This window comes from Emys orbicularis, chromosome 6, assembly GCF_028017835.1.
Source record: "Emys orbicularis isolate rEmyOrb1 chromosome 6, rEmyOrb1.hap1, whole genome shotgun sequence".
Classification (NCBI taxonomy): Eukaryota; Metazoa; Chordata; order Testudines; family Emydidae; genus Emys; species Emys orbicularis.
The window spans coordinates 44,366,693-44,393,584 of NC_088688.1; the positions used below are offsets into that span (position 1 = coordinate 44,366,693).

Consider the following 26,892-nt stretch of genomic DNA (forward strand, 5'->3'; position numbering starts at 1 on the left):
AGTCAGTAGTAAATCGTGTGTGTTAGAGGTCACTGTACTTTGAGAGATGCCATGTTTCAGAGGAGATGCAGGATGGTCGTGACCACATGTGACTATTTAAAAATCCTATGGTATTTTTCACAAGAGTAACTGCACTAGTTCTGCTGGATAAATTCCAAATAGGTAGTTTCATTCTGCCTAACTAAAACTCCCCCATAATTTCAACTGAACCAGTTTTCTTTCAGTATTCTGTCCTAACTTGTGTGTAGTATTGCTGTACATTATTTAAAAACGCTAACTCCTAACACAGACTGTTGAGTTCAATAAAGTCTGTCAAACCCTTTAAGCTTTTTTGGATAAAGGCTTAAAATAAAAGTGTAATATTGTGAAATAAGAATATTTTTAAAACTTAAGCAGTGAGCTATGAAGAATTTTTTTGATTCAGTAATCATCTGAAAGTTTGCTTAAGTATACCATGACCAAAAAGTGATATATACTACTTTTACAGCAGGTCCACTATTCTTTTGGTAGAAAAGTTGGTAATAGTGGAATAATCTCAATACCCAAACTGAATTTAAGTACTGGTGACACTGTACCTCCACTCAGAGGTCCTTCAAATTACTCAGTGAACCTTCCAGACGTAAAAGTCAACATAACATTATAGTTTTGCTAATATTAATTCAAAGAAAACTGATTTAACTACTTCTTCCTCCTTTGTCTCTCTTACTAGATAGGTTCCCTTCTGGCTGCATGAAAGTAAACTATGCAGTGACATCAGGATCAAAACTAGAATCATATCCTAAATCAGTCTGTGAACAAAGAGTTATCTATTGAGCACTTACTCACGGCCTACAGAGAGCTGGCTAGGCTGACTGCTAAATTTCATTAAAAGACAGCTAAAAATGTATTAAGCTCTCTTTCTCTATGGGCTCAATTACAGTAATTGCCATAAGGATGTTATAGGATCACACATGTGAGAAGAGGCAGTCCACACTACTGTAAATGGGGGGAAAGGGGCCATGAGGTGCTGTCTCTCAAGATGTAACTCACAATATGAGCACATTTGAAATTTCTGCTCTACAGTGACTTTTCTGATGAACATTTCCTCCACAAGTCCTTTAGCACTGAGCCAGCATAGAAAGGTAACATCTGAGTAAAACTATAAGCATAAGAAAACCCAGGAAACCAGGCTGGACACAAACACACTAAATTTCCCTGCACCATCTCTATGAGTTGGTTTTAAATGATTTGTGAGCTACATCAGGTCTAGGGGCCACAGCTTGCGTATCCCTGATCTAAACTCTGTTACATGGGCAACATAAATGCTTCAAAATGTATCAAAACCTCAGCTAGCTGATTCTGATTTGCATGACGCCTCCTTGACAGCCACTTGCTACACTTAAACACTTATTTCAGAAATTTTGAGAGCAACAACTCCTGTAAGTTAGCCAAACCTGCAGTACACAAGAATATTTAGAAAATAATTCCTTCCTTTCTAGCCCTAATTTTTCCAAATATTGCATAAGACGTTAGGTATGTGATTCCAACTGAAGTTAAGGAGACAAAGCAATACATAAAGATTTTAAAATTTACCTCCTTCTCCCGGATGCAGATTCTAACGGATTTTCATTGTACTTATGTTCAAAGTCCTAAATCTTTACTTATTTAAAGAATGCTAAAATTGCTGATTCTAAGTTTTACAGTTCTAGTACTAGTACTGTCTTAGGTAACAAAGATTATGCACATAAAATGTGTACTGCACCTGACACTAGTCTTTTGATGCTTTCAAGTTGTGCGGTCAGCAGCAGCTCTTCATACTTCAAAATCTCAAACTGCACTTCATACAACTGAAGCTGTAGATCATAATAATCCGCTTCCAACTGGTCTAAATGGGCTATGGCTTCTGTACCACCTTGCAAACTCTGCATCTGAATGGAGGGAGGGGAAAAAAAGAAAAGTGAATAATACATGTCTACAGGATCCTAGTAAAACCAAGACCTAGATATTCATTTTTATGTTAAAAAAATTAAAACATGCGAAAAGTAGTTTTAAGAGAGACAGTTCAGGTTATTGTGAATATGGATAAACTGAATACTGTCAATGCTGTAGTCAATGCTGACTACTCTCACTTCAGATGTAATAGACAACGTATTTTCAGTATAGCACTAGGAGGTCTATAACATCAGGTTACAGTTTATGACTGCCCATTCTTTCAGGATGAGGAGAGTGAGGTACACCCCCAACTTCCTGTTTCTTCTGTTTCTGTATTTCATGTTTTTGTTTGTTTGTGTTTGTTTGTTTTTGTAGATAGAGCAATAGAGGTCTAATGTAACCATTTGGTACTGTGTTAGCTTAGATGCAAAAATGTTTTAAAATTGTTAGAGGCTGTTATACCAACAAAACCTAGAAAACTGAAGTTAAGATTGACAGTCTAGGTCACGGTGAACTAAAAAAAAAATGACTAGATGTATCTCTCTCTCTCTCTCTCTCTCAATGGGACAACAACTGAGGACTCTTCCAGCAAATAAAATGTAAATATTTTACTCCATGTTTTCCACTCTCACACACTATGTGGCTAACCTTCCTAGATGCAGACATAAAGTAGCATACCTGCCTAACCACAGGCTTTTGTGCCATTTCTCAGGCCTCCCTTCAAAATCTCAGGACATCCAGTGCTGCAGCAATGAACAGAAGAGAACATTAGATCCTTTTTAGTCAGGGAGAAAAGTTGATAGTTCTTGAGCCTCACTGCTTCGGGAGTAAAGTAAGAGAATAGAGAATTTTCCAGGTTTAAAACAATTATGTCAATTTTTCTGGTCATAGGTCAGAAAGGAACATATAAGACAAGGTTTCAGGAAACAGCCAAAATGAAAATTCCAAGCTTTTCCATTTCCCACAGTAGGCAAGTATGCATAGCAGCCAGATCCTGTTTGGCTGGAGAGTGGGGGTTGGAGTTCAGAACTGCACAGTCAACTGATATTGAAAGGAATCTCTCATCTGTTGCTGCATTTTATAGGAGAATCTAGCTCTGGATTTCTCTGGTTCTCCTTCCCACCTACCAGTCACTGCCAAAGCCAAACCTAAGTTCCTAACAAAATGAGTCCCTGCCAGCTTCTATGGAGTCTGGATCCCCTCCTAGCTGAGGCAGGAGAGAAAGACATTTTGGCTTCAGTTGGACACATTTTTCTAGTCTGCCCATCCCCTTTTCCTGAAGAAAGAGGATCCAGCTTCTATATTATAAATCCTCAACCAGGAAGTGGGGCCATCTAATGAGAAAATGCAAAACAAAGTAAAAGTTTTTCTTTGTTTTTTCAAATTAAAAAGAACAAAATTTTACCTGCCAGTAGATTTCAGTTATGGTCGTATCCTCAAGGATTAAAACTTCACTCTAATGAATAGTCAACCATAAATTGGCTTCCTAGATTTTACTGATTTGAAATGATCTTTAAAGAGATTTCTGAATTAATCTAGAAAAGCATGTTTCCACACAAGATTGAAACATGGAGTGGGCAAACATGGACTGGCACTTTGTCCAAAAAGGCATTACCTGTTTCCAAGTCATTGGCAACTTAGAAGAAAATGATCATAAACACTTAAGGATCAATATCCTAACAGATAAAGCAGAAGATGGGGTAGTAGTTGGTGTCTGCTATAGACCACCAGATCACACTATAGCAGTGTTTCCCAACCTTTTCCAGTCTAAGGTACACTTCAATAAAATGTGTGTGGGGCGTGCTAAAATTATTAAAAGAAAACTTACTTTTAATGAGAAATTTGAGCTTGCCTTGATGCACAGAGTCATTGAATCCTGGCAGGAAATGTGAACAATGCAACTTGGAGCTCTTGCTCCACCAATCTCAGACGCTCTCTTTGTTTTTGATGTAAGGCAGGCTTAAAAAAAAACTTAAGCAGGTACATTGTTGAAAACAGCAACAGAATGGAGATAGCACGGTGTGAGATTACTGGGTATTGATCTGCCACCATCAACCAGAATGAGTCCAAAGACATGTCACCAAACTTTACGTTAAAGTGCAGTCCATCCTTAATTTGGCAAGTTGCTCTTGAGCCATTTTTGTAAGATTCTTAGCACTTTCCATTGCAAAGGAACTCCAAGATCCAGTCCAAATCTTTTGTATAGGCTGAAGAAAAATATGACCTGAATTTTTCTTCCAGACCTTTCAGATGTTCAGAAATTACATTGACCAAAATACTCCCAGTAGGATCTGCCATCTTTGTGGGGGGAACATTTCTACTGTGACTTTAGCTACATTTTCCACCAGAGGGCTAACTTAGATCTAAACCCATGCAGTTTATCCATGCAGGAGAGAAGATTCTCATTTCTACCTTGCATTTTCCTGCTCACGTGGTGGTGGACTACATCAGCCAAATAAGCAAGTTTTGCACACCATTCCACATCAGAGATCAAGTCTGTATATGTGGATTCCTCCAAAGTTAAGAACAGTTTTAATTTGTCTCTCAGCTCATACAAATGAGCGAGAACTTTTCCATGGGAAAACCAGTGGATTTCTGTGTACAAAAGTAAACTCTGATTTTCTGCTGAAAAGGCAACATTTTAAAAAGACCGTGATTTTATTAAGTTCATTATCTTTCCTGCTCCATCTAGCATTAAAGAAAGTTCTTCTGGCAGTGTTTTGGCCCACAAGAGCTTCATGATACAGGAAACAGTGGGCCACCAGCACATCTAGTTTTGTTCATTGACCTTGCTTGAAAACCCCTTCACTTTGCCAGTCATGGAGGCAGCCCCATCTGTGCAAACCCTAAGACAATTTTTCTAGTGTAGTTCTCCCTCCTCAAGGTAGGCCGCTGTCATCCTGAAGATTTCCTCTCCCGTCATGTGACCTGGCAGTTGTTTACAGAATAAAAAATTCTCTTATACTATCAACATCAATGCACTTGATGTTAGCCAAGAGTTGAGCATGACCACTGATATCTGTTGATCCATCACTCTGCAATGCAAATTTTCCCCTTGATTTGTTTGAGCACAGTCTCAATATCAGCTGACATATCATCAATGTGGTGACATATCGCATTATCTGAAAGGGGAACTTTTGCGATCTCATTGACTGAATTTGCACTTAACATTACTCTCACCATTTCTTTGCATACTGATAAATTTTATTTGTCTGCATAAAGTCAAAGTTTTTCTGGCTTCACTACAAGTTCAGCAACCAAGCAGCTTGTTTCCAGCACTGTATCATGCACAAGTCCATGGGTCCAGTTCGAAGGCATCCAAGGGTGCTGAGGGAGTTGGCTGATATGTTTGCAGAGCCATTGGCCATTATCTTTGAAAAGTTGTGGCGATCAGGGGAGGTCCCAGATGACTAGAAAAAGGCAAATATAGTGCCCATATTTAAAAAAGGGAAGAAAGAGAACCCGGGGAACTACAAACCTGTCAGCCTCACTTTAGTCCCTGGCAAAATCATGGAGCAGGTCCTCAAGGAATCTATTTTGAAGCACTTGGAGGAGAGGAAGGTGATCAGGAACAGTCAACATAGATTCACTAAGGGCAAGTCATGCCTGACCAACCTGATTGCCTGCTATGATGAGATAACTGGCTCTGTGGATATGGGGAAAGCGGTGGACGTGATATATCTTGACTAGCAAAGCTTTTGATACGGTCGCCCCACACTATTCTTGCCAGCAAGTTAAAGTAGTATGGATTGGATGAATGGACTATAAGGTGGATAGAAAGCTGGCTAGATTGTTGGGCTCAATAAGTAGTGATCAATGGCTCGATGTCTAGTTGGCAGCCGGTATCAAGCGGAGTGCCCCAGGGGTTGGTCCTGGGGCCAGTTTTGTTCAACATCTTTATTAATGATCTGGATGATGGGATTAATTGCACCCTCAGCAAGTTTGCAGATGACACTAAGCTGGGGGGAGAGGTAGATACGCTGGAGGGTAAGGATAGGGTCCAGAGTGACCTAGACAAATTGGAGAATTGGGCCAAAAAAAACCTGATGAGGTTCAACAAGGACAAGTGCAGAGTCCTGCACTTAGGAAGGAAGAATCCCATGCACCGCTACAGGCTGGGGACCGACTGGCTAAGCAGCAGTTCTGCAAAAAAGGACCTGGGGATTACAGTGAACAAGAAGCTGGATATGAGTCAGCAGTGTGCCCTTGTTGCCAAGAAGGCCAATGGCATATTGGGCTGCATTAGTGGGAGCATTGCCAGCAGATCGAGGGAAGTGATTATTCCCCTCTATTCGGCACTGGTGAGGCCACATCTGGAGTATTGCGTCCAGTTTTGGGCCCCCCACTACAGAAGGGATGTTGACAAATTGGAAAGAGTCCAGTGGAGAGTAACGAAAATGATTAGGGGGCTGGGGAACATGACTTACGAGGAGAGGTTGAGGGAACTGGAGTTATTTAGTCTGCAGAAGAGAAGAGTGAGGGGGGATTTGATAGCAGCCTTCAACTACCTGAAGGGGGGTTCCAAAGAGGATGGATCTAGACTCTTCTCAGAGGTACCAGATGACAAAACAAGGAGTAATGGTCTCAAGTTGCAGTGAGGGAGGTTTAGGTTGGATATTAGGAAAAACTTTTTCACTAGGAGGGTGGTGAAGCACTGGAATGGGTTACCTAGGGAGGTGGTGGAATCTCCATCCTTAGAGGTTTTTAAGGCCCAGCTTGACAAAGCCCTGGGTGGGATGATTTAGTTGGTGTTGGTCCTGCTTTGAGTCTTCAATTCAAAATTCACCACAGTAACTTAACGGTTGATAAGAAAACATGGCTCCCACGTGATACCCCGCAAACAACAAGGTCATTTGAGCATAGTGTGATGTAGCATCTGCCTCGCGCAAGTACACCCAAAGAGCATCATCACAAATTGTAGTCTGGTTTTGACACTAACTAAAATAATTAGAATTCCCCCCACCCCACCCGTGCCTTTTCCAAAATTCCACGGCACACCAGCATGCTGAACGACACTGGTTGGGAAACACTGCACTAGAAAATAGGAAGACCAGTTCCTTAACCACTTATCATGGGGGACTTCAATCAGAGCAATATATATAACAAATCTCATGCTGCCAGTACAAAACATCCTTGGAATTTCTAAATATTACAGATGATACTTTCCTAACTCAAAACGTGTTGCATCCAACACAGGGGAATTCTATATTAGACATCATCTTGATGAATAAAGAGCAATTGATATCAGAACTAAAAATTAGTGGCAATATAGGTACGAGCGATCATGACTTGATCACATTAGTTACGTACAAAAATAATCAAGACCAAACTAATAATAGATATACTTGGTGCTTTAAAAAGGCCACTTTCACAAAGCTGAAAACAATTATGAGCCAAGTAGCTGGGAGAAAAAATTTAAACCAAAAAATATGAATAATAATTGGAAATTGTTTAAGACTGTTGTACTAAATGACCAAAAATCATAATTGAGAAAGAAGGCTAAAAGAGAAAGTTTAAAGAAAAAAAATTCAACCTGGTTTAAAGGGGAAGCGAAGGCAGCTATCAAAACACACACACACGGAAGTTGATAGTACTGAATATAGGAATTGATACAGGAAGCAAAAGGACACAAGGAGACGTCTATGGCCAGCACAGTAAAGGACAATGAGAAGAAGTGAATTAGGAACAGGAGAATCCTAACAATGTATTATGTGAATGAATAATAGTACTGGTCCATTACTAGAGGAAAATAGTGGACCTGTCAACAAAAAATGGTTCATTATTAGGGCTACAATTTTTTCAGGGAGGTCGCGGAAGTCACAGAATCTGTGACTTCCAGCAACCTCTATGACTTCAGCCTGCGGTGGTAGGGGGACCCCGCAGCTCCTGGCCGCCACAGGCGGTGGGGGCCCCAGGAGCTCCGAGCAACCCCCGCAGCTGCCTAGCCACTGCGGACCCCTTCGCTGAGCTCCCCATTTTATCATAGATATTTTTAGTAAAAATCATGGGCAAGTCACAGACTTCCATTACTTTTTCTTTATTGCCTGTGACCTGTCCGTGACTTTTTACTAAAAGTATCAGTGACAAAATCTTAGCCTTATTCATTATCTATACTGTAATATAATTGTAATGTAACTGTTGTTTTTCAAAATGCAAAGGATGAGCCAACTGGCTAAATCTGGAACCAGAGGGCCTTTGCCTCTGTGATCTATGCCCCCTTTTGGGGTAGTCCCACTGCCTTAGAGGACAGGAGGACTGCCTGAAGAAATGCTGCAAGCAGTAGTGGTGCTGTTGCTGCTGACTGTTATAGCAGTGTCTATACAGCTGGAGTATAAACTCCCAAGGAACATGAAGTAGCTTGGGAATCCTTAAAAGAGTGCAGGGTCTCGGTATTTTTTTAAAACAAAACCTGACCATCAAAAGGTAAGTTCTCAATGGTCTGCTGCACATTGGGTTAAATGACCATATTTTACAACCATCCCCCACCCTCCACCCACAGGTCACCGCTGATGCCATAGCTCTGGACAAGGCATCTGCCTCTTATAGCGCTGACTAACAAAGTATTGGCTACCATACAACCTTCAGCAATGAACACCTTAAATTCTTCCCCAGAGGCTTTCTGGCAACTTGTCTGCAAACTTATAGACGCCCAATTAAAAAGTCGTATTTAGAGAGCAACACCTGCTGGTTCGCAATGCACATCTGCAGAGAAGTATAATAAATCTTCCTTCCTATCACATCCATTCTTTTGGACTCTTGTCCTTAGGCATAGATGTATACCTTCTGTTGCACTCTGTCAATAGTTGCAGTTACCACAAGAGAGCTAGGGGTTGGGTGGGAATAGAAACCCTCCAAACCCTGCACAGGGAGGTAACGAAGTAGTAGAATTCCAGAGAGCCTTTTCATGCACCAAAAGAGCCTCACTGAGTGGAAGGGCTACCCTCCCTGGAGCCAATGGCTGGAAAATATCCAGTAGTTTCTGTGTATTCTTCTGCAGAAATTCAGCCTGGCCGCCTATGGTAGCAGCCATACACCTAAAGAGATCCTGATATGCTTTGAAGTCCTGGGACACAGAGGGAGAGGAGCAGCCTGGTAGAGTCACCCAGAGAGGACAAAGCAGCAGTTTGCTGCGCCAACAATGGATCTTGTTCTTGAACCCCAGGATCCAGTCAAGATAACACTGGAGGCCCACAAGGAAAAAAGGTTTACTAATCTTTTTAACTGTTTTTCTTTCAGGTGTGTTGCAAATGTCCATTCCACTCTTGGGTGTGCGCGCACCCCATGCAAAGTTGCCAGAATTTTTTCCCTCAGTGGTACCCAGAGGGGTGATTCGAGCACCCTCTGCTGCTGCTGCTGCACACCAGTGTCATTAGTATAAAAGGCCCAGCTGACCCTGAGAGCCTCTGTTCTGGAAACTCAATGTAGAGGAGGGCAAGTTGTGGAATGGACATGTGCAACACATCTCGCACAGTTATGAAAGATTAGCAACTATTCTTTCTTTGCATGATTGCACATGTGCATTCCACTCTTGGTGATTCCCAAGAAATAATATAGGAAGAGGGATTGGAGTCCACAGATTGTAGTACAGCTCCACCAAATTTGGCATCATCTCTAGAGTACTGGGTAGTTGTATATAGGAGAAGAAAGTGTGCACCGATGACCAGGATGCTGCTTCACAAATGTCCTGGAAAGGGATCTGCGGTAGGAATGCTGTTGAGGATGTGTGCGATCTTGTGGAGTGAGTAGTCAGCTTGTCTATTGGTGAAACATTTGCCAGATCATAACAAGCGCTGATACAGAAAGTCACTTATGACTAAATTCTCAGTGAGGAGATTGGAAGGCTTTTCATTCTATCCACTATAGCCATGAACAGTTTGATGGATCACCAAAACAGTTTGATCCTGTCTAAGTAGAACACCAGTGCTTGTTTAACATCCAAAGCGTGTAGCCACTGCTCGTCCCTATTTGTGTGTGGGTTGCATTAAAAAACGGTTAAGTAAACGGATTAAAGTAGTTTCAAATTTTAAACAATCAGAGGAAAAACTCAAGGTGATGGTGTGAGTACACCTTATCTTTAAAAAAGATTGTATACTATGGTTCAGAAGTGAGGGCATGCAGTTCAGAGACTCTTCTGGCAGATGTGATAGCAATTAGGAAAACCACCTTCCAGGAAAGGTGTAGTAAGGAGCATGTTGCTAAAGGCTCATATGGTGGTCTCGTAAGTCCAGACCAAGTTCAAGTCCCATGGAGGAACGGGCTCCATTAACTGAAGGTACAACCTTTACAGACCTTTAAGGAATCTGATCGCTATACCATTAGAAAAAACATACGAAGGTGGAAAGCTGATACTGCTGCCAAATGAACCTTGGCAGAGGAAACTGCTAAGCCTTGATGTTTTAGGTGCAACAGACAGTCAAGTATATGTTGGATGGACGAATGCATCAACAAGATGCTGATTTGACAAGCCCAGATAGAGAACCACTTCCATTTTGACAAGGAGGCGTCCTGTTGGAGGGGTTTCTAATTCTTAGTAAGACCTGGGAAACTTGCTCCGAGCAAGACTGTTCTCTCGAATTTAGCAATGGAGCTTCGAGGCCATTAGGTGAAGGGACTGCAGGTTCAGGTGGAGTAGCCAACCACAATCTTGGGAGATCAGATCCAGGTGCAATGGGAATGAGATTGGAGATATCACTGGAAAGTCGAGTAGAGTGGAGGAACCAGTGCTGGGGCTATTAATATAAACCAGGCATGATTCTACTTGATCTTTAATAGCACTCTGTAGGAGTGGGATCAGGAGGAAAGCATCGCTTTTCTGTCCAGGGTAGCAGGAAGGTATCTGTGATTGAGCCTGGACTGTGGCCTTGCAGGGAGCAGAAAGTTGTTTGCAAATAGATCAATCTGGGGAGTCACCCACTGCTGGAAAATTAATCTTGCTACATCCAGGCAAAAAGACTATTTGTGGTGTCTAGAAAATGACCTGCTCAGGTGGTCTGCTAGCTCATTCTGCAGCTGTGGAAAGTAAGAGGCCTTGAGGTTGATTGAATGGGCTATGCAAAAATTCCTACAGGTGAACTGCTTCAACGAAGGAGGGATGAGTGAGCTCCTCCCTGCCTATTGAGGTAAAACATAGCTGTGGTGTTGTCTGTAAGAACAAATGGGTTTTCCCCTCTGTTATGAGGTAGAAAAACCTGACAAGCAAGATGAATAGCCCTGAGTTCTCGGACATTGATATGAAAAGAGAGCTCCCACAAGGACCAAAGACCCGCAATCTGGAGGGGCCCCAGGTGGGCTCTCCACCCTAGAGCAGACTCATCTGACACCAGAGTCATTGAGGGTTCAGGAAGAGAACGCCTGCACAAATTATTGAGGATCCAGTCCCAATTCAGCAAAATCAGAACTCAATAGTATCGTGATTACAGTTCCCCAATGAAGATGGCTTGGCAAGTACACTGAATCCAGCCACATCTGGAGGGGCCTGAGGTGCAGCCTTGCATGTTGTACTACCTAAGAGCCATGTGCCCTAGGAGCCTCGTACCATTTTGGGCTGTTGTGATTACATGAAACTTGAGGTCTGTCACTAGAGATTGAACAGATTGGAATTCAGACTCTGGGAGAAATGCTCTGGACTGGGAAGAGACAAACACAACCCCTAAAAACTCCATCCTCTGTACCGGGCAAAGGGTATGTGACGTTGCACTCCATATGATTTTAGGAAAATATGCTAATGAGTGTGAATATAATGTAACTGGAATATGCTTCATGCAAAAGGTCTCTTGTAAGTTATCATTACAAAAGCTTATAATCTACTGAGTGTGGTCATCCTATTTGTATAAATGTATCATTCTTATATCTGAAACTAGAAATATGACATATAACTCTGAGGTCCTATTGTAATTATGCAAAGTGTGGGCCATTTATGGGGGTTTGGAATCTTGATGGCTTCCAACAACTAGGATAATTGGTTGTAAATGGCTCTGTTTACTTGCAAGCCTTCCTGTGAGTCAGGCCAGAAAGAATGAAGGCTTGGGGTCTCACAGGACATGTGACCATGTCACCTGGTAGTGGAATCCATCTTAAACCTGGTGCTTTTCCAGTTAGAAGGAGGGGTGTGGACCCAGAGAGACAAAAGATTCCTGCCTTGTGCCAAAGCTATATAAGGGGGTGGAACAGAACAAAAGAGGTTCCAGTCATGAGAAATCCCCTAGTTACCACCTGAGCTGGAGCTAACAAGAACTGTACCAGGGAAAGGATTGGGCCCAGACTAGGAAGGAGTCCAGTCTGTGAAAGAAGCTTATTGGATCATCTCTGAGGGTCAGATTTTATCTGTAATCAGTTTTTTAATGTGTTAGGCTTAGACTTGCGTGTTTTGTTTTATTTTGCTTGGTAACTTACTTTGTTCTGTCTGTTATTACTTGAAACCACTTAAATCCTACTTTTTATACTTAATAAAATCACTTTTAGCTTATTAATTAACCCAGAGTAAGTAATTAATACCTGAGGGAACAAACAGCTGTGCATATCTAGCAGTGTTATAGAGGGCAGACAGTTTATGAGTTTACCCTGTATAAGCTTTATACAGAGTAAAACTGATTTATTTGGGGTTTGGATCCCATTGGGAGCTGGGTGTCTGGATGCTAGAGACAGGAACACTTGCTAAGCCATTTTCAGTGAAGTCTGCAGCTCCGGGGGCGTGGTTCAGACCCTGGATCTGTACTGCAGATTAGCGTATCTGGCTCAACAAGACAGGGATCTGAAGTCCCAAGCTGGCAGGGAAAACGGGTTCAGAGATAGTCTCAGCACATCAGGTGACAGTCCAAGGGGGTCTCTGTGACCGAACCTGTCACAGGGTAGACTCGTCTGCATTGATCAACAGGTCTAGGGCCTTGAATGTTGACTGAATGAGTCGAATACTGAACGTAGCCTGAGCTTTGGATGGGCCCCTGACTAGCCAATTGTCCAAGGGTAGACCTGCACTCCTTGTCTCCTCAGGTACGATGCCACCAGGGCCATACATTTTGTGAGCATCCAAGGAGCTGCAGACTGGACAAACAGAACCATTGTTAACTTGAAATGTGAGTGCTTCACTATGAATCTGATGAACCTTCTGTGCCCTTGGTATATTGACACATGAAAGTAGGCGTCTCTTAAATCAAGGGTGGTGTACCAGTCTCCAGAGAGGGAACAATGGATCCCAGAATGACCATGCAAAACTTTATCTTTTTGAGATAGTTGTTCAGCTGATGCAGGTCTAAGAGAGGACTCCGGCCTCCCTTTGCTTTTGGGATTAGAAAATAACGGGAGTAGAAACCCTTCCCTCTTCAATTCTGGTGAACTTCTTCTATGGCTCCCACTTGAAGGAGATATTGAACCTCCTGGACCAGAAGTTCTTCGTGAGAGGTGTCCCAAAAGGGGAGGGGAGCCGCACACAGAGGAGGAGTAGAAATAAACTAGAGGCTGTATCCCACTTCTGCAGTGCTCAACACCCAAGGATCCATGGTGATACGGGACCAACTACTGAAGAAATGGGAAAGATGGTTTGCAAACAAAGTAAAAGGGGTCTGGCTTTCTGGGAACTGACACTATGTCCTCAAGCATTCCATCAAAATGGCTTCTTAGAACCCCCTGGATGTGTAGGTGGGGAAGGCATTGATGCAAAGGTAGAAGGACACGGTGGCCTACACCTATAACCTCTACTCTTTTCCCTGAAGGTCCTGTCGGACAGCCAGAGCAAAATACTGGAGGGGATGCTGAGGCCTGAAGTGCTTCCTGGCAGGGCTAGGGTGCACAACCCAAGGGACTTCAGTGCTACCCTTGAGTCCTTTAACCCATGGAACTTAGCTGCGAAAAAAATTAGAATCCCTCAAAGGGCAAATCCTGAAAGTCTGTTGGACCTCCTGTGGGAGCCCAGAGGACTGCAACCAGGAGCTCCTATGCATGGCCACTGCTGAAGCAATGGATCTGGCAGCCAACCCAGCTGCATCCAGAGCAGCTTGCAGCACAGCCCTCGCCACCAATTCTCCCTCATCTACTAGCAAGAAGAACTCCTGCCTCGCATCTTCTGACAGCATGTCTTCACTTTTTTTTTTTTTTTTTTTTTTTTTTTTTGTCTTTTGATTTTGGGTTGTGCCCTGATGTCCCTGCCCTTTCCTTTCATTGGCAGCAGATATTACCAGGGACCCCAGGGGTGTTGGGAGAAAAGGAACGCCTGGGCGGGTATGTAATACTTGCACTTGGCCCTTTCTGAAGTGGGAGTAAGGGATGCAGGGGTCTGCCACAGCCCCTTAACTGGATCCATAATGGCCTCACTGAGGGGAAGGGCCACTTTGGAAGGACCTGCAGTGTCTAAAATACTGACCAAGCTATGAGAGGATTCTTTTACTTCTTCCACCTGTATGCCCAGACTGAAGGCAACCCTCTTTAATGATTGTTGTTGCCTCCCCAAGATGACACATGCCCCCTCATGAGACTGCCTCATCAGGGGAGAAGGAAAAGGAGGCCAGCACTGGTTGTGGATGCTCTTCCTCCATTTCTCGATCTGCAAGGTACTGTTGAGCTGGCTCTTGATGTCTGGTGCCAGGCTCAGTACCAGAGTCAGGAACAGGTGCTGGCCGGAGGGTAGGTGCCACACACCTTTCTAAGGCCACAAAAACAGGAAACAGGGAGAAAGCCCCACTGATTCCAAAAAGGCCACTGGACAAGTGAAGGTGCCCAGTCACCACCTAGTCAACCATTTGATGGTATTCCTGTGACAGGATCCATGGAAGGGTAGAAGTGTCTGGAGGAGAGGTAACAAGAATGGCTCTGAGGGTGGGAAACGTAGGAGCCACCCTCCAATTTGGAAAAAGATTCTCCTTCCACTGACCACACGGGCTCAGATCCAGATGGTGCCAGCAATCAATGCCAAGGTGGAGAGGCCTGCAGAGAAGCAAGCATCATGGGTTTTCCCTTTGACGGTACCAACAGGTAAGACATTGGGATACACGAGGCTGGCACGGTACCAAGCACTGTAGCAATCCTGCTGTTTCACCTGTATCCAATAGCATTAACTCTTTTATTGGCACCAACAGGGTCAGGAGGTCACTAGCAGCCACAAACGCCTCTGGCATGGTCGGTACCGAGAGAGTATCAGTACAGTGCAGTGCCACAGATGTGGAAGGAGTTCCTTCTAGCTCCGGATTTGATGGAAAATGCCTCCACGCCGGAGTCAACAGTGCAGTCTTCTGTGATACCAAAGCAGAGGAGTGCTTAGACTTAGACCACACACTATTTGTAACCCCGTGTCTAGCAGATTTTCAGCAAGCCATCTTCAGCACTGGGGATGGTGAATTGTGTCGGGATTCAGGCACAGTAGGAGATGCACTCCTTACCAACGCAAGGCATTCAGTGCCAAATCTGACCGACTTGGCTCAGATGGAAGTTTCAAGGTCACCTCAATGAGTAGAAACTTTAGCCTGTTTCACGGTCTCTCTTTATGTAAGGCTTAAAGTTTCTGCAAATTTGGCAATGCTCCCCAATATGAGCTTCCTCAAGGAACTTCAAGCAACTTGAATGCGAGTCGCTCACAGACATACCCTTATTGCAGGAAACACAGGGTTTGAAGCCCAGTGACCAAGGCATCCCTCAGCACTGGGAATCGACCAAAACCCTCAGGTGGGGTAAAAACCTAACTAACACTAATAACCTTATTAACACTAAACTATTTACAATAAAATACAAGAGACCAGTCCACAGAGTACTTGTAAAAGCAAGATGAGCAGTTCCAGCAACCATCACTAAAGAAAAATTTTCTGGCAAGTATGAGTAGTGCGCAAGCACAGCCAAGAGTGGAATGCATATGTGCAACCACTTGAAGAATCAATGATCTGGAGGATGGCATGGACTGCACACTCAACAAGTTTGCAGATGACGCTAAACTGGGAGTGGTAGATACACTGGAGGGTAGGGATAGGATATAGAGGGACCTAGACAAATTTAGAGGATTGGGCCAAAAGAAATCTGATGAGGTTCAACAAGGACAAGGACGAGTGCAGAGTCCTGCACTGAGGGCAGAAGAATCCCATGCACTGCTACAGACTAGGGACCGAATGGCTAGACAGCAGTTCTTCAGAAAAGGACCTACGGGTTACAGTGGACGAGAAGCTGGATATGAGTCAACAGTGTGCCCTTGTTGCCAAGAAGACTAACAACATTTTGGGCTGGATAAGTAGGGACATTAAAAATCTGTATTGAAGTGTGCTGTACATGTTTTCATGGAAAGATCAACTCATGCTTAAGAGCTTGGGGGGGACATCCAATCTTTTCTAGAAGCACAAATAATCCACTTCTACTGACAAGGTCAAAAGCCTTTGTGAGATCAACGAAGGCTATGTAAAGAGGCTTTTTTTGTTCTCTGCATTTCTCTTGTAGTTGTCTCAGTATAGGGCAACTAAAATTACATTTCAAGGATGTGTGCAAGTGAGACCTCAAGAAATGGACATGGATGTGGACAACTGGGAAGATCACACTCAAGACCGCAGCCTTTGGAGACAAGAGCTAAACAAAGGTCTCCGGAGTTATGAGAGGAAGCAGTTCAGCTTAGAAGAGGAGAAAAGAGCTCGCATAAGGCAGAGCCTAAAGGGTTGAAATATCTTTAAATGTAACAGATTCGGCAGCGATTGTCTCTCTCGAGTGGGTCTCTTCAGCCACATCCGCAGGTGCCATAAAACTGAGTAAATTCTTTACCTTTCAGGACCGCATACCCATAGTCTCTCAAGACTGAAAGATGCCTACTAATTCGCAGTTGCAGTGTTTCACTACAATATAAATGTGTAGAACCTAACTTCTCTGTAAGAGATGCTCTAGTCATATCAGGCTGCTAATTATATATACACAAATTTATTAAGTAAATATACAGTAAAAATGTTTGAAATAAATTTTATAATGTTTAATATTCTGAATACTTGATTAGCAGTGAGATGGTTTTACAGGTAAATAACATAGAATACAAGGTCAGAAGGGACCACTGTGATTATCTGGTCTGACCTGCATAACACAGACTATAGAATTTCCCTGAATTAATTCCTGTTTGAACTAGAGCATATCTTTCAGAAAAAAACCCAGTCTTGATTGAAAAATCTCCAGTGATGGAGAATTCACCTCAACCCTTAAATTGCTATATGATTAATTACCCTCACTATTAAAAATGTGCGCCTTATTTCTAGTCTGAATTTGTCTAGCTTCAGCTTTCAGTCATTGGATCTTGCTATACTTTTGTCTGCTTGATTGAAGAGCCCGTTATCAAAGTTGTACTTCCCATGTAGGTACTCGGACTCTGATCAAGTCACCTCTTACCCTTTTCTTTGTTAAACTAAACAGGCTGAGCTCCTTGTATCTATTGATACAAGGCACATTTTCAAGTCCTTTAATCATCCTCGTGGAGCCCACTCCATTTTATCAATACCCTTCTTGAATTGACACAGTATTCCAACAGCGGTCACACAAGTGCCAGATAGATGTAATATACAACTGCCCTACTCCGCTCAAGGTTCCTCATTTTCCCAAGGATCATAAGTCCCCACAGCATCGTACTGGAGACTTATGTTCACCTGATTATTCACCATGACCCTAACCCTAACCCCTATCCCCAGGACCTTTTCAGAATCATTTTGTCCTGGGATAATGCCTGTCAACATGGGGGACTCTAATTATATCACATAAGAACATAAGAACATAAGAAAGGCCGTACTGGGTCAGACCAAAGGTCCATCTAGCCCAGTATCTGTCTACCGACAGTGGCCAATGCCAGGTGCCCCAGAGGGAGTGAACCTAACAGGCAATGATCAAGTGATCTCTCTCCTGCCATCCATCTCCATCCTCTGACGAACAGAGGCTAGGGACACCATTCTTACCCATCCTGGCTAATAGCCATTTATGGACTTAGCCACCATGAATTTATCCAGTCCCCTTTTAAACATTGTTATAGTCCTAGCCTTCACAACCTCCTCAGGTAAGGAGTTCCACAAGTTGACTGTGCGCTGCGTGAAGAAGAACTTCCTTTTATTTGTTTTAAACCTGCTGCCTATTAATTTCTTTTGGTGACCCCTAGTTCTTGTATTATGGGAATAAGTAAATAACTTTTCCTTATCCACTTTCTCAACATCACTCATGATTTTATATACCTCTATCATGTCCCCTCTTAGTCTTCTCTTTTCCAAACTGAAGAGTCCTAGCCTCTTTAATCTTTCCTCATATGGGACCCTCTCTAAACCCTTAATCATTTTAGTTGCTCTTTTCTGAACCTTTTCTAGTGCTAGAATATCTTTTTTGAGGTGAGGAGACCACATCTGTACACAGTATTCGAGATGTGGGCGAACCATGGATTTATATAAGGGCAATAATATATTCTCAGTCTTATTCACCTTCCTTGAAGTGTTCATTAACTGAGTACTGTATCACCTGTTCCATTATTTTCTTGGAATCGGTGTCAGTCTGACAGGCGCGGTCATCCCACTTACCCTTTTTAAATACTGGGAGAATATTAGCTTTTTTCCCCTAGTGTTCTGAGAGGTATTGAAAATTAGCATTAATGGTCTAGTGAACTCCTTTGCCAGCTGTTTTAAAACTGTGGGATGCAAGTAATGTAAACCTGCTGATTTTAAAAATATCTAAGTTTAGTAGCTGCTGTTTTTAATATCCCCCTGAACTACTATTGGAGTAGAAAGTGTTTCATCCTCATATATGGCTATATCTGGCTTTTTTCAAATTCAGAACAGATATTTATTGAACACTTTTTTTTTTTTTGGCCTTTTCTGTATTATTTTTCTTAGATGCAGGTGTGTATTTCATGTTGGTGCGCATGCACACCCGGCGCACTGAAGCCAGAGAATTTTGCCTAGCAGTACCCATAGGGGTTGCGCTCGTGGCCCTAGCTTCTCCCTGGCCATATGAGGGCAGCACTGCCTCGAACCCCTTCACTTCCTTCTTCATGGATGGAGATGGAGCTTGGTATAGTGTTTTCACCTCACATTTTTAGTCTGTTTTCTGAGGGTTATTTCCTCTAGATCAGTGGTTCTCAACCCACAGCCCACTTGTGGCCCAGTCAGCCCACAGCTGCGGTGTATGTGACATCCTCAAGGCCATACAGGTAGTGTATATATATTGTATGGATGCAGCCCACATAGGATAGAGAGAGCTGCATCTGCGGCCCACAATGATAAGTAAGTTGAGAACCACTGCTCTAGGTAATAGTTAGTAGTACCTTAGGTTTAGTTTAGTGTTATCATAGTGTTGTTTATAGTAGCTGGGTGCCATGTGTGTTGCCTTTACCAGGGTTCAAGCATTGTCTGTCGTGGGGGGGGACGGACCATCCCCGATAATGATCCCCACATGAGGTGCTTTTGTCTTGGCGATGGGCACATTAAAGAATGGTGTGCCATATATAAGTCGTTCAAAAGAGGACTTAGGTGGCGAGGGACTTATGGCTGAAGCAGCACCTTCTGGAGCAGGCCATGAAGCCCACTTTGGCACCGAGGCCCTTGTCTGATTGGCAGTCGCCTTTAGAACTAAGAAGTGATGCTGCTCCACATTCAGACCCTGTTGTTTCCCCTAAGAGGAAAAGGAGTCATTCTCCCTCTTCTGGTGCAGTGAGGAAGAGATCCCATAAGACTAATCAGGACTGCTCCAGGGCTTAGGAAGACTCTTCCTCATCTTCTAAGAGGAGTGCTGACTGGCATCAGACTCCTTCTGGCACGCTGAATGGAGCAGTCCATCTAACTGCTTCCAGGTACCGGGCCGAGATCAGTGAGAGCCCATACCATTGATTCCAGTTCCAGCCGTGGGCATCCTTAGAGTCCAGTACAAATGATGCCAGCACCAGTGCCGACTATCACCACACTGGTGGTGTATCAGGACGCTTTAGAGCTGCTTTACCTCTTAGTCCCTGTCTTTCCACTACTTCAGGAGTTTTCTGGTGCTGTAGTTTCTAAGGCTCTTGGTAACTTTTGGCTGTGTTGCAGAGGTGCCAGGTTCATCAGCACTGCAATTCACACCACTGGTATCCCTGCTGTGGAACTGAGGCCGACACTGGGCCTGGCACTGAAGACCCCCTTGGTGCGGGTGTGCCTTTTGGCACCATCACTGCCATGGCAGCAGGTACTGACCTTGGCCTCAGTGCTGGTGCCTCCTCTGGTACCAGGTGGGAGTGTCTTGCTCAGTACTGCCAGTGCAGATTCCCTGTTCCTCTTTGACAGTGATGCTGTCCCTGTTTTGAGATTCAGATGAGTCCGATGATGTATTTGGTCCATCGGGGCTGACTCCCCCACTGTCACCAGAGAATCTCTGGGACTCCTTGAGATCCATATTGGGGTCATCCTCCAGTTCATTGCCACCCGTTAGGCGCCAAAGACCATCCTAAGATTACCATTGGTACTGGGATTAGCATTGTTCCCGCTGGCAGGACAGGGGCTCTTGGTTTGGGGTCTTTTGGCCACCAATGCCATGTCCATTTGTCCAGTGGCCTCCTGGGAATCCCTGAAATGCTCCTTGGTCTTTGAGGTCCCATTCTTTGGCCCGCTCCAGAGCAAGATCGTCTGTCCCATTGGTGTCTCCCGTTTCTGAATCACCTCATCTAAAAGTGACGGCTGAATGGATCAAATTCAATAGGACAAATGCAAAGTACTCCACTTAGGAAGGAACAGTTAATTGCACATGTACAAAATGGGAAATGACTGCCTAGGACAGATTACTGCAGAAAGAGATCTGGGAGTCATAGTGGGTCACAAACTAAATATGACTCAACAGTGTAACACTTGCAAAAAAAAAAAAAAAAAAAGCAAACATTCGGGGACGTATTAACAGGAGTGTTGTAAGCAAGACACAAGAAGTGATTCTTCCATTCTACTCCGTGCTGATATGGCATCAGCTGGAGTATTGTGTCCAGTTCTGGGTGCCACATTTCAAGAAAGATCTGGACAAATTGGAGAAAGTCCAGAGAAGAGCAACAAAAACGATTAAAGGTCTAGAAAACATGACCTATGAGGGAAGATTAAACCCAATTTTTTCAGTCTGGAGAAGAGAAGACTGAGAGGGGACCTGATAAGAGTTTTCAAGTACATAAAAGGTTGTTACAAGGAGGAGGGAGAAAAATTGTATAAACTTTTAATGTAAACAGTTTAAAGGAAAAATATACTGTGTAGTTGTCTCAGTGAGAAGATCATGTTGTTAGATCTTTCAGCTTTGAAGCCGCACTGTGATTCAGAATAGATTCTGTCTGCAACGGTCTGAAGTCTGTTCAAGACAACTCGGGCAAAGGCTTTTCCCATAATGCTAAGAAGGGAAATGCCATGATATGTTGACATCTCTCATTTCTTGGGGTACTTCGCCTTCTTTCCAGTACAGGCAGAGCAACTCATGAAGATGTTGCAGTACAATAGGTTTTACGCATTTTATGATCTCTTATGGTATACAGTCTTTTCCGGCAGCCTTTCCATCAGGGAAGCCATCTATGGCAAGGCTAAGCTCCTTGACAGCTGGTTCATCATTGAGTTGGTTCATACAGGCAGGCTTTCGATGGCGTTGACAGCTGCATCCGTAACAATATTTTCATGAGAGTAAAGTTCAGAGTAGTTTTCAACCCATCGATCCAACTGCTTGGTGCAGTCATTGATTGTTTCCCCTGTTGTTGATTTCAATGGGGCTGTCTTCTTTGAAGTAGGACCCAAGGCTTTCTTGATCCTATAATACATGTTTCTAATGTTGCCTGCATCAGCTGCTACTTGGATGCTTTCACATAAATGCAGCCAATAGTCACTTGTGCAGCGTCAAGCAGTTTGTTGTACCCTGGTTCTTGCCACTCTCAATGCTTGTAAGGTTTTTTTAATTTGGGTCTCTCTTGTAGTTGATTTGGGCTGTGCATCTGGCCTCCATGACTGGTGTCAACACACTGGGATATGTGTCAAACCAGTCATTAGTCTTATTTTCCTTCTTGCCAAAGACAGACAGACAGCTGCATCATAGATTGCGTTCTTCAGTTGCTCCCAATTCAGCTGGGCACTTGTGGCACAATCACTGGAGTCAAAGGATTGTGGTAGTATGTTTTTGTATTGCTGTGACTTTTCTTGGTCCACAATGGCACTGATGTTAATACAAGGACATCCTCCTACTTTAGATCTGTGTATTTTCTTTGGTTTAAGTCTGACCTTGCTGCATACCAGAGAGTGGTCTGTGTTGCAATCAGCACTTTGATAGCTGCGGGTAATGAGGATGGTGTTAAGGTTGGTACACCTTGTGAGAAGATCCAGATGGTGCCAGTGGCCAGATCTGGGATGTTTCCAAGACATTTTGTGTTGCAGCTTTGTCTGGAAGAATTAGTTTGTTTACACAGAGGTTGTAATAGGAACAAAATTCTAGCAGTCTCTGACCGTTTCCATTCATCTTACCAGTTCCATGTTGACCAAGACAGTTGGTCCATGCTTCATGATCAGCTCCCACCCTTGCATTGAAGTCCCCTAGCAGGAAAACATATTCATGTTTTGGAATCCTGCTGATGGTGGTGTTCAACTGGTCACAAAACTGGTCCTTGATGTCACAAAACGAGGACAATGTTGGGGCATACACATTCACAAGGTTGACTGGGCCCTCATGTGAACAAGCGTAGTGCCGAAAATTCTCTCTCATCCATTTATAGGTGACTCAACTTTCTCCAGAAGTGAGTTCTTGATGGCAAATCCCACTCCGTGCTCTCGCGTTTCTTCAGCACTGTTCCTCTGCCAGAAAAATGTGTAGTCTTTTTCCCTGAGAGATCCACTTAATGCTAGCCGTGTTTCTTGGAGTGATGCAATATCCACATTGAGTCATTTCAGCTCATTATTACAGCAGTTTTACGTGCATCGTTGATTTGTTGAAGGTCCTCAGATAATCCGGTTGTCATGGTGCGAACGTTCCAGCACCCTATTTTTAAGGATGTTTTCTTTCTTTTATTTGATTTGCTTGGTGTGTTGGTTACAGTCCCCTTGTCAAGTTATAAAACTCTAAGCTCCAAGCACCCATTGAAGCAGGCAGACTGTGGGGGGACAACACCTTATTGTCTGGGGGCTGCCCAGTTTTATGGCAGGTGGTGGTTATCCAGTGAGATACGATGACCTCTCCCACCGTCGAAGACAGCCCTAGGTGTTCAACTCTACAGCAATCGAGTAAGAGCTTAGAACCGGTGACTGCTGCCTCCCGTGTTGTGTCTACGCTCGAGGCGAAGCTGGAGTACCTCTCCAGGTCGCATGCCTGCCCAGATGATATGGAGGCCCTGAGTTGCCCATGCATCAGGACCCCCCTCTCAGCATCACTGGTAAAATCCAGAGGAGAGGAAGAACCAATACATCTAGTACCTGATCCACTGCAGGAGTTGTCAGAAAGATACTAAGATATTAGTACCTGACAGCCTTTGGGTCTCCATTCCCGATTTTCTGTCTCATAGCCTTACATTCTCCCAAATTCACCCACAAGGCAGTGGGGCTTTTCTGTCAAGGGTTGCTCCCTTAGCCTTGGGCTACCCACAAGGCAGTGGGTTTGATGAGCCGCAGGTAGTACCGTCTACTTTCATTACAATAGCAGGCATAGCCTGACCAGACACTAAACTATGAATACGTAGTTTGTAATTTGCATACCACAGTAACACCAAGACACATTATTTTAGTGTTACTGGGCATCCACATTAAGTTCCTGACTGTGGTCAACAGAACAAGTGGGACATTGATGGCACATTCAAACAATTAATAGCTTGTAAAATACTCTGAAACAGGACAACAGGCTCAATTCTTCCCCTAAAAAGAGGGGGAGAAGTATAAAACACAGAAATGATGTTCTTATGTCAGGCAGTGTAGCCTGGTATTTGGCATTTAGAAATTATTTCTCATTGTAAAAGGAAAGCTCTATAGCAGAAGTATCACAATTGCACCAAACCTATTCTGAATCATTCAAATTTCTAGCATACCAGGGATCTTATACTGTGTCACTATCTGAGAAGGGAACTTGCCCACACATGTATCCACAGTATATTTTTCCTTTAAACTGTTTACATTAAAAGTTTATACAAGGCATCCATTAACTATCTGAAGTGATAAAATTAGTGCTAATAACTTCCATCATGTTAAGAAAGAAAATCAGCATTGTTAAAAATTACATAGTGTTATCAACTAAAGAGTAATTTGACAGTTCTCTGATCTGATGATGATCTGAGTTGCCCTCCAATTTGGAATATTTGCTGAACTGATGGCATCCATGGTAGGAATGGTAACGTGTGTGTAGAATCTCATGCTGGCTAACACAGTGGAAGAAACAGGAAAACCTTCTGGAGTAAGAAAAGAATTAGAGAATTGGGGTTTAGAAACTGGACTGGAACTCCAGCAATCTAGGTTCTGCTCTGTCACCAATGTCCGGCATCAATTTAGGCAAGTCATTTAATCTCTCTGGCTCTAATTCAATAAAGCCATTGAGCACATGCTTAACTTTATGCACTTGAGTAATCTGACCTCTATTCATCAAAGCACTGAACAGGAACTTAAAGTTAAGCATATGCAAGAGAGAATAAACTTTAACAGTGCTGTAACTGAGAAATATTGTCTGTACACTGACAAAATGCTCACATTGTTACTGCTAATGATGGATTTCACACCTAAGAGAAATAGACAAGGCTGTCTGGTGGTAAGGCCAATGAATACAAAGCCACACAAGTGTTGCTGGGATGCAAGACTTATCCTAATTAAGTAATACACAATTACCATCTTTTTCCTGGCTAACTAGGCTTTCTCTAGGCTGTAGTCATGGTTTATTTTGCTTCACTTAGATTCTGACTTTCTACATCAAATAACCACTGTGTTAACATAATTTGATCAGTGACTGTTTTGGGGGACAGTCACAATCAGGACCTTCCAGAAAGAAGAAAAACAAAACTCAGACTGCAGAGGAAAATGTGATCAGAGCCTGAGCCCTTAGTCAAAGATGCAGTCTTGAAGGGTCATCCTCAAAAGATGTATGTTGTGGTCAGCCAGGGCACTGGGTGAGCCAAAAGACCAGGAGCATATCTCTAGCCTTTGGAGATCTCTGGTAACAGTTTTATGCAGTAGGGAACTTAAAAACGGTTTTAAAGAAATAAAAATCTAGAAGGTGACTGAAATGACCAGTCTTCCACAGATAAGTCGAGTTCCCCCTCCCATCCAACATCTTGATGGGCATGAAAAGAAACAGCATTCCCCAGCAGCCAGGATGAGAGAAAAGAAAGGAAATGATTTTGCTTTCATGTGATGTGTCAATAATGTGTTGTTGTCACATCACATGAAGTAATGTTATTACAGATTGAAAGGTAACTTCAGGATGCTATCTTTGTGGCTATCTGCAATTCCAGCAGATGACAAAGTGGCTCTCCAGCTGTTAAGAAGTTTACCACTACTGTCCCAAACTCCTCCTCTCCCCTCAAACACTTTCAGACAGTTATTTGTTGAATGGCAGCAGTGTGTTCAGCACTCTATAAAACAGTAAAATCTAGACCAGGGGTCGGCAACCTTCGGCACGCAGCCCATCAGGGTAATCTGCTGGTGGGCCACGAGACATTTTGTTTACGTTGACCGTCCACAGGCACAGCCCCCCGCAGATCCCAGTGGCCACGGTTTGCCGTTCTTGGACAATGGGAGGTTCGGGAAGTGGTGTGGGCTGCAGGGACATGCTGGCTGCCGCTTCCCGCAGCCTCATTGGCCGGGAACAGCGAACCGTAGCCACCGGCTGCAGATGGTCAATGTAAAGAAAATGTCTCACAGCCCACCAGTGGATTACCCTGATGAGCCGCGGACCGACGGTTGCTGACCCCTGATCTAGACCCTGCTGCAAGTCATCACTTTGCCAAGCTATCCTTTTGCAACTCTTCAATTTTTTGCAACAGATCAGTTTATTCCACACCCCTAAACATTTTTGTGAGCATGCTAGATATTTTATGTCCAAATCACAGAAGAAACAATTTGGCTACAATGTTTGCCTTCAGAAAGTATGGGGTGGGGAAAGAGATTGGTTGTTTTTTTAAACTTAGAATGAAGTGTTTTTAAATGAAAGACTGATGAGAACAGTCTTGACTTTCTTATTCTTGCCATAAGCAGATGCAGGAGGAGTCACAATGAGATACAGGATAACAGTTTGAACTCAAACACTTTGAATGCTTAGTTTTTACTGTGGTCATGAACACATGATAAACTTCCCACTCAACATTTTCAAAGTCTTGGCTATTCTCTGGGAAAACTAGTTAAAATAATAAAGGAATAAGACCTACATTATCTTCTAATTACTGTAACTTCAAAAGAGGTTATTTTTTTTTTTTGCCAACTATTAAAAGCAAAGTAGGTAATCACTATTAATGAGTATTCCACTACTCTTGTCATTACATAATTATAAGTCTAACTGTTACCACTAGCTGTGTTAATACTGACCACCAGTACATTCACTTAAGTCACTTAACCCTTTCCGTTGTTGTTTTTTTAATCTCTTCATTAGAGAAGGAAAAATGGCTCTCAATTTTAATTAAAAGTTCAAAACTAATCTGATCTGAAGGAATCTACACAGAATATATATTAGAAGATTTTTTTTTTAAAAAGATATCTGTTGCTTTCACCTTTTGATTTGCTGCTTTGTACATTTTTGGAGGGACATAAGAACAACCATACTGGGTCAAGACCAATGGTCCCTCTTGCCCAGTATCCTGTCTTCTGACAGTGGCCAATGTCAGGTGCCCCAGAGGGAATGAACAGAATAGGGAATCATCAAGTAATCCATCCTGTCACCCATTCCCAGTTTCTGACAACAGAGGCTAAGGACACTTCAAAACATGGTTTTGCATCTCTGCCCATTCTGGCTAATAGCCATTGATGGACCTATCCTCCATGAACTTATCTAGTTCTTTTTTGAACCCTGTTATAGTCTTAACCTTCACAACATCCTCTGGCAAAAAGTTCCACAGGTTGACTGTATGTT

At 43.2% G+C, this 26,892-nt stretch overlaps 1 protein-coding gene across 1 annotated transcript in view; it reads right to left on the reverse strand.

The window, feature by feature from the left end:
* JMY (junction mediating and regulatory protein, p53 cofactor) overlaps positions 1–26,892 on the reverse strand; it is a 127,990-nt gene that overhangs the window by 39,013 nt on the left and 62,085 nt on the right. The window contains exon 5 of the mRNA XM_065406644.1: positions 1,742–1,907. Within this exon, the coding sequence (XP_065262716.1) occupies positions 1,742–1,907 (166 nt within the window). The remainder of the gene's footprint in view (positions 1–1,741; positions 1,908–26,892) is intronic.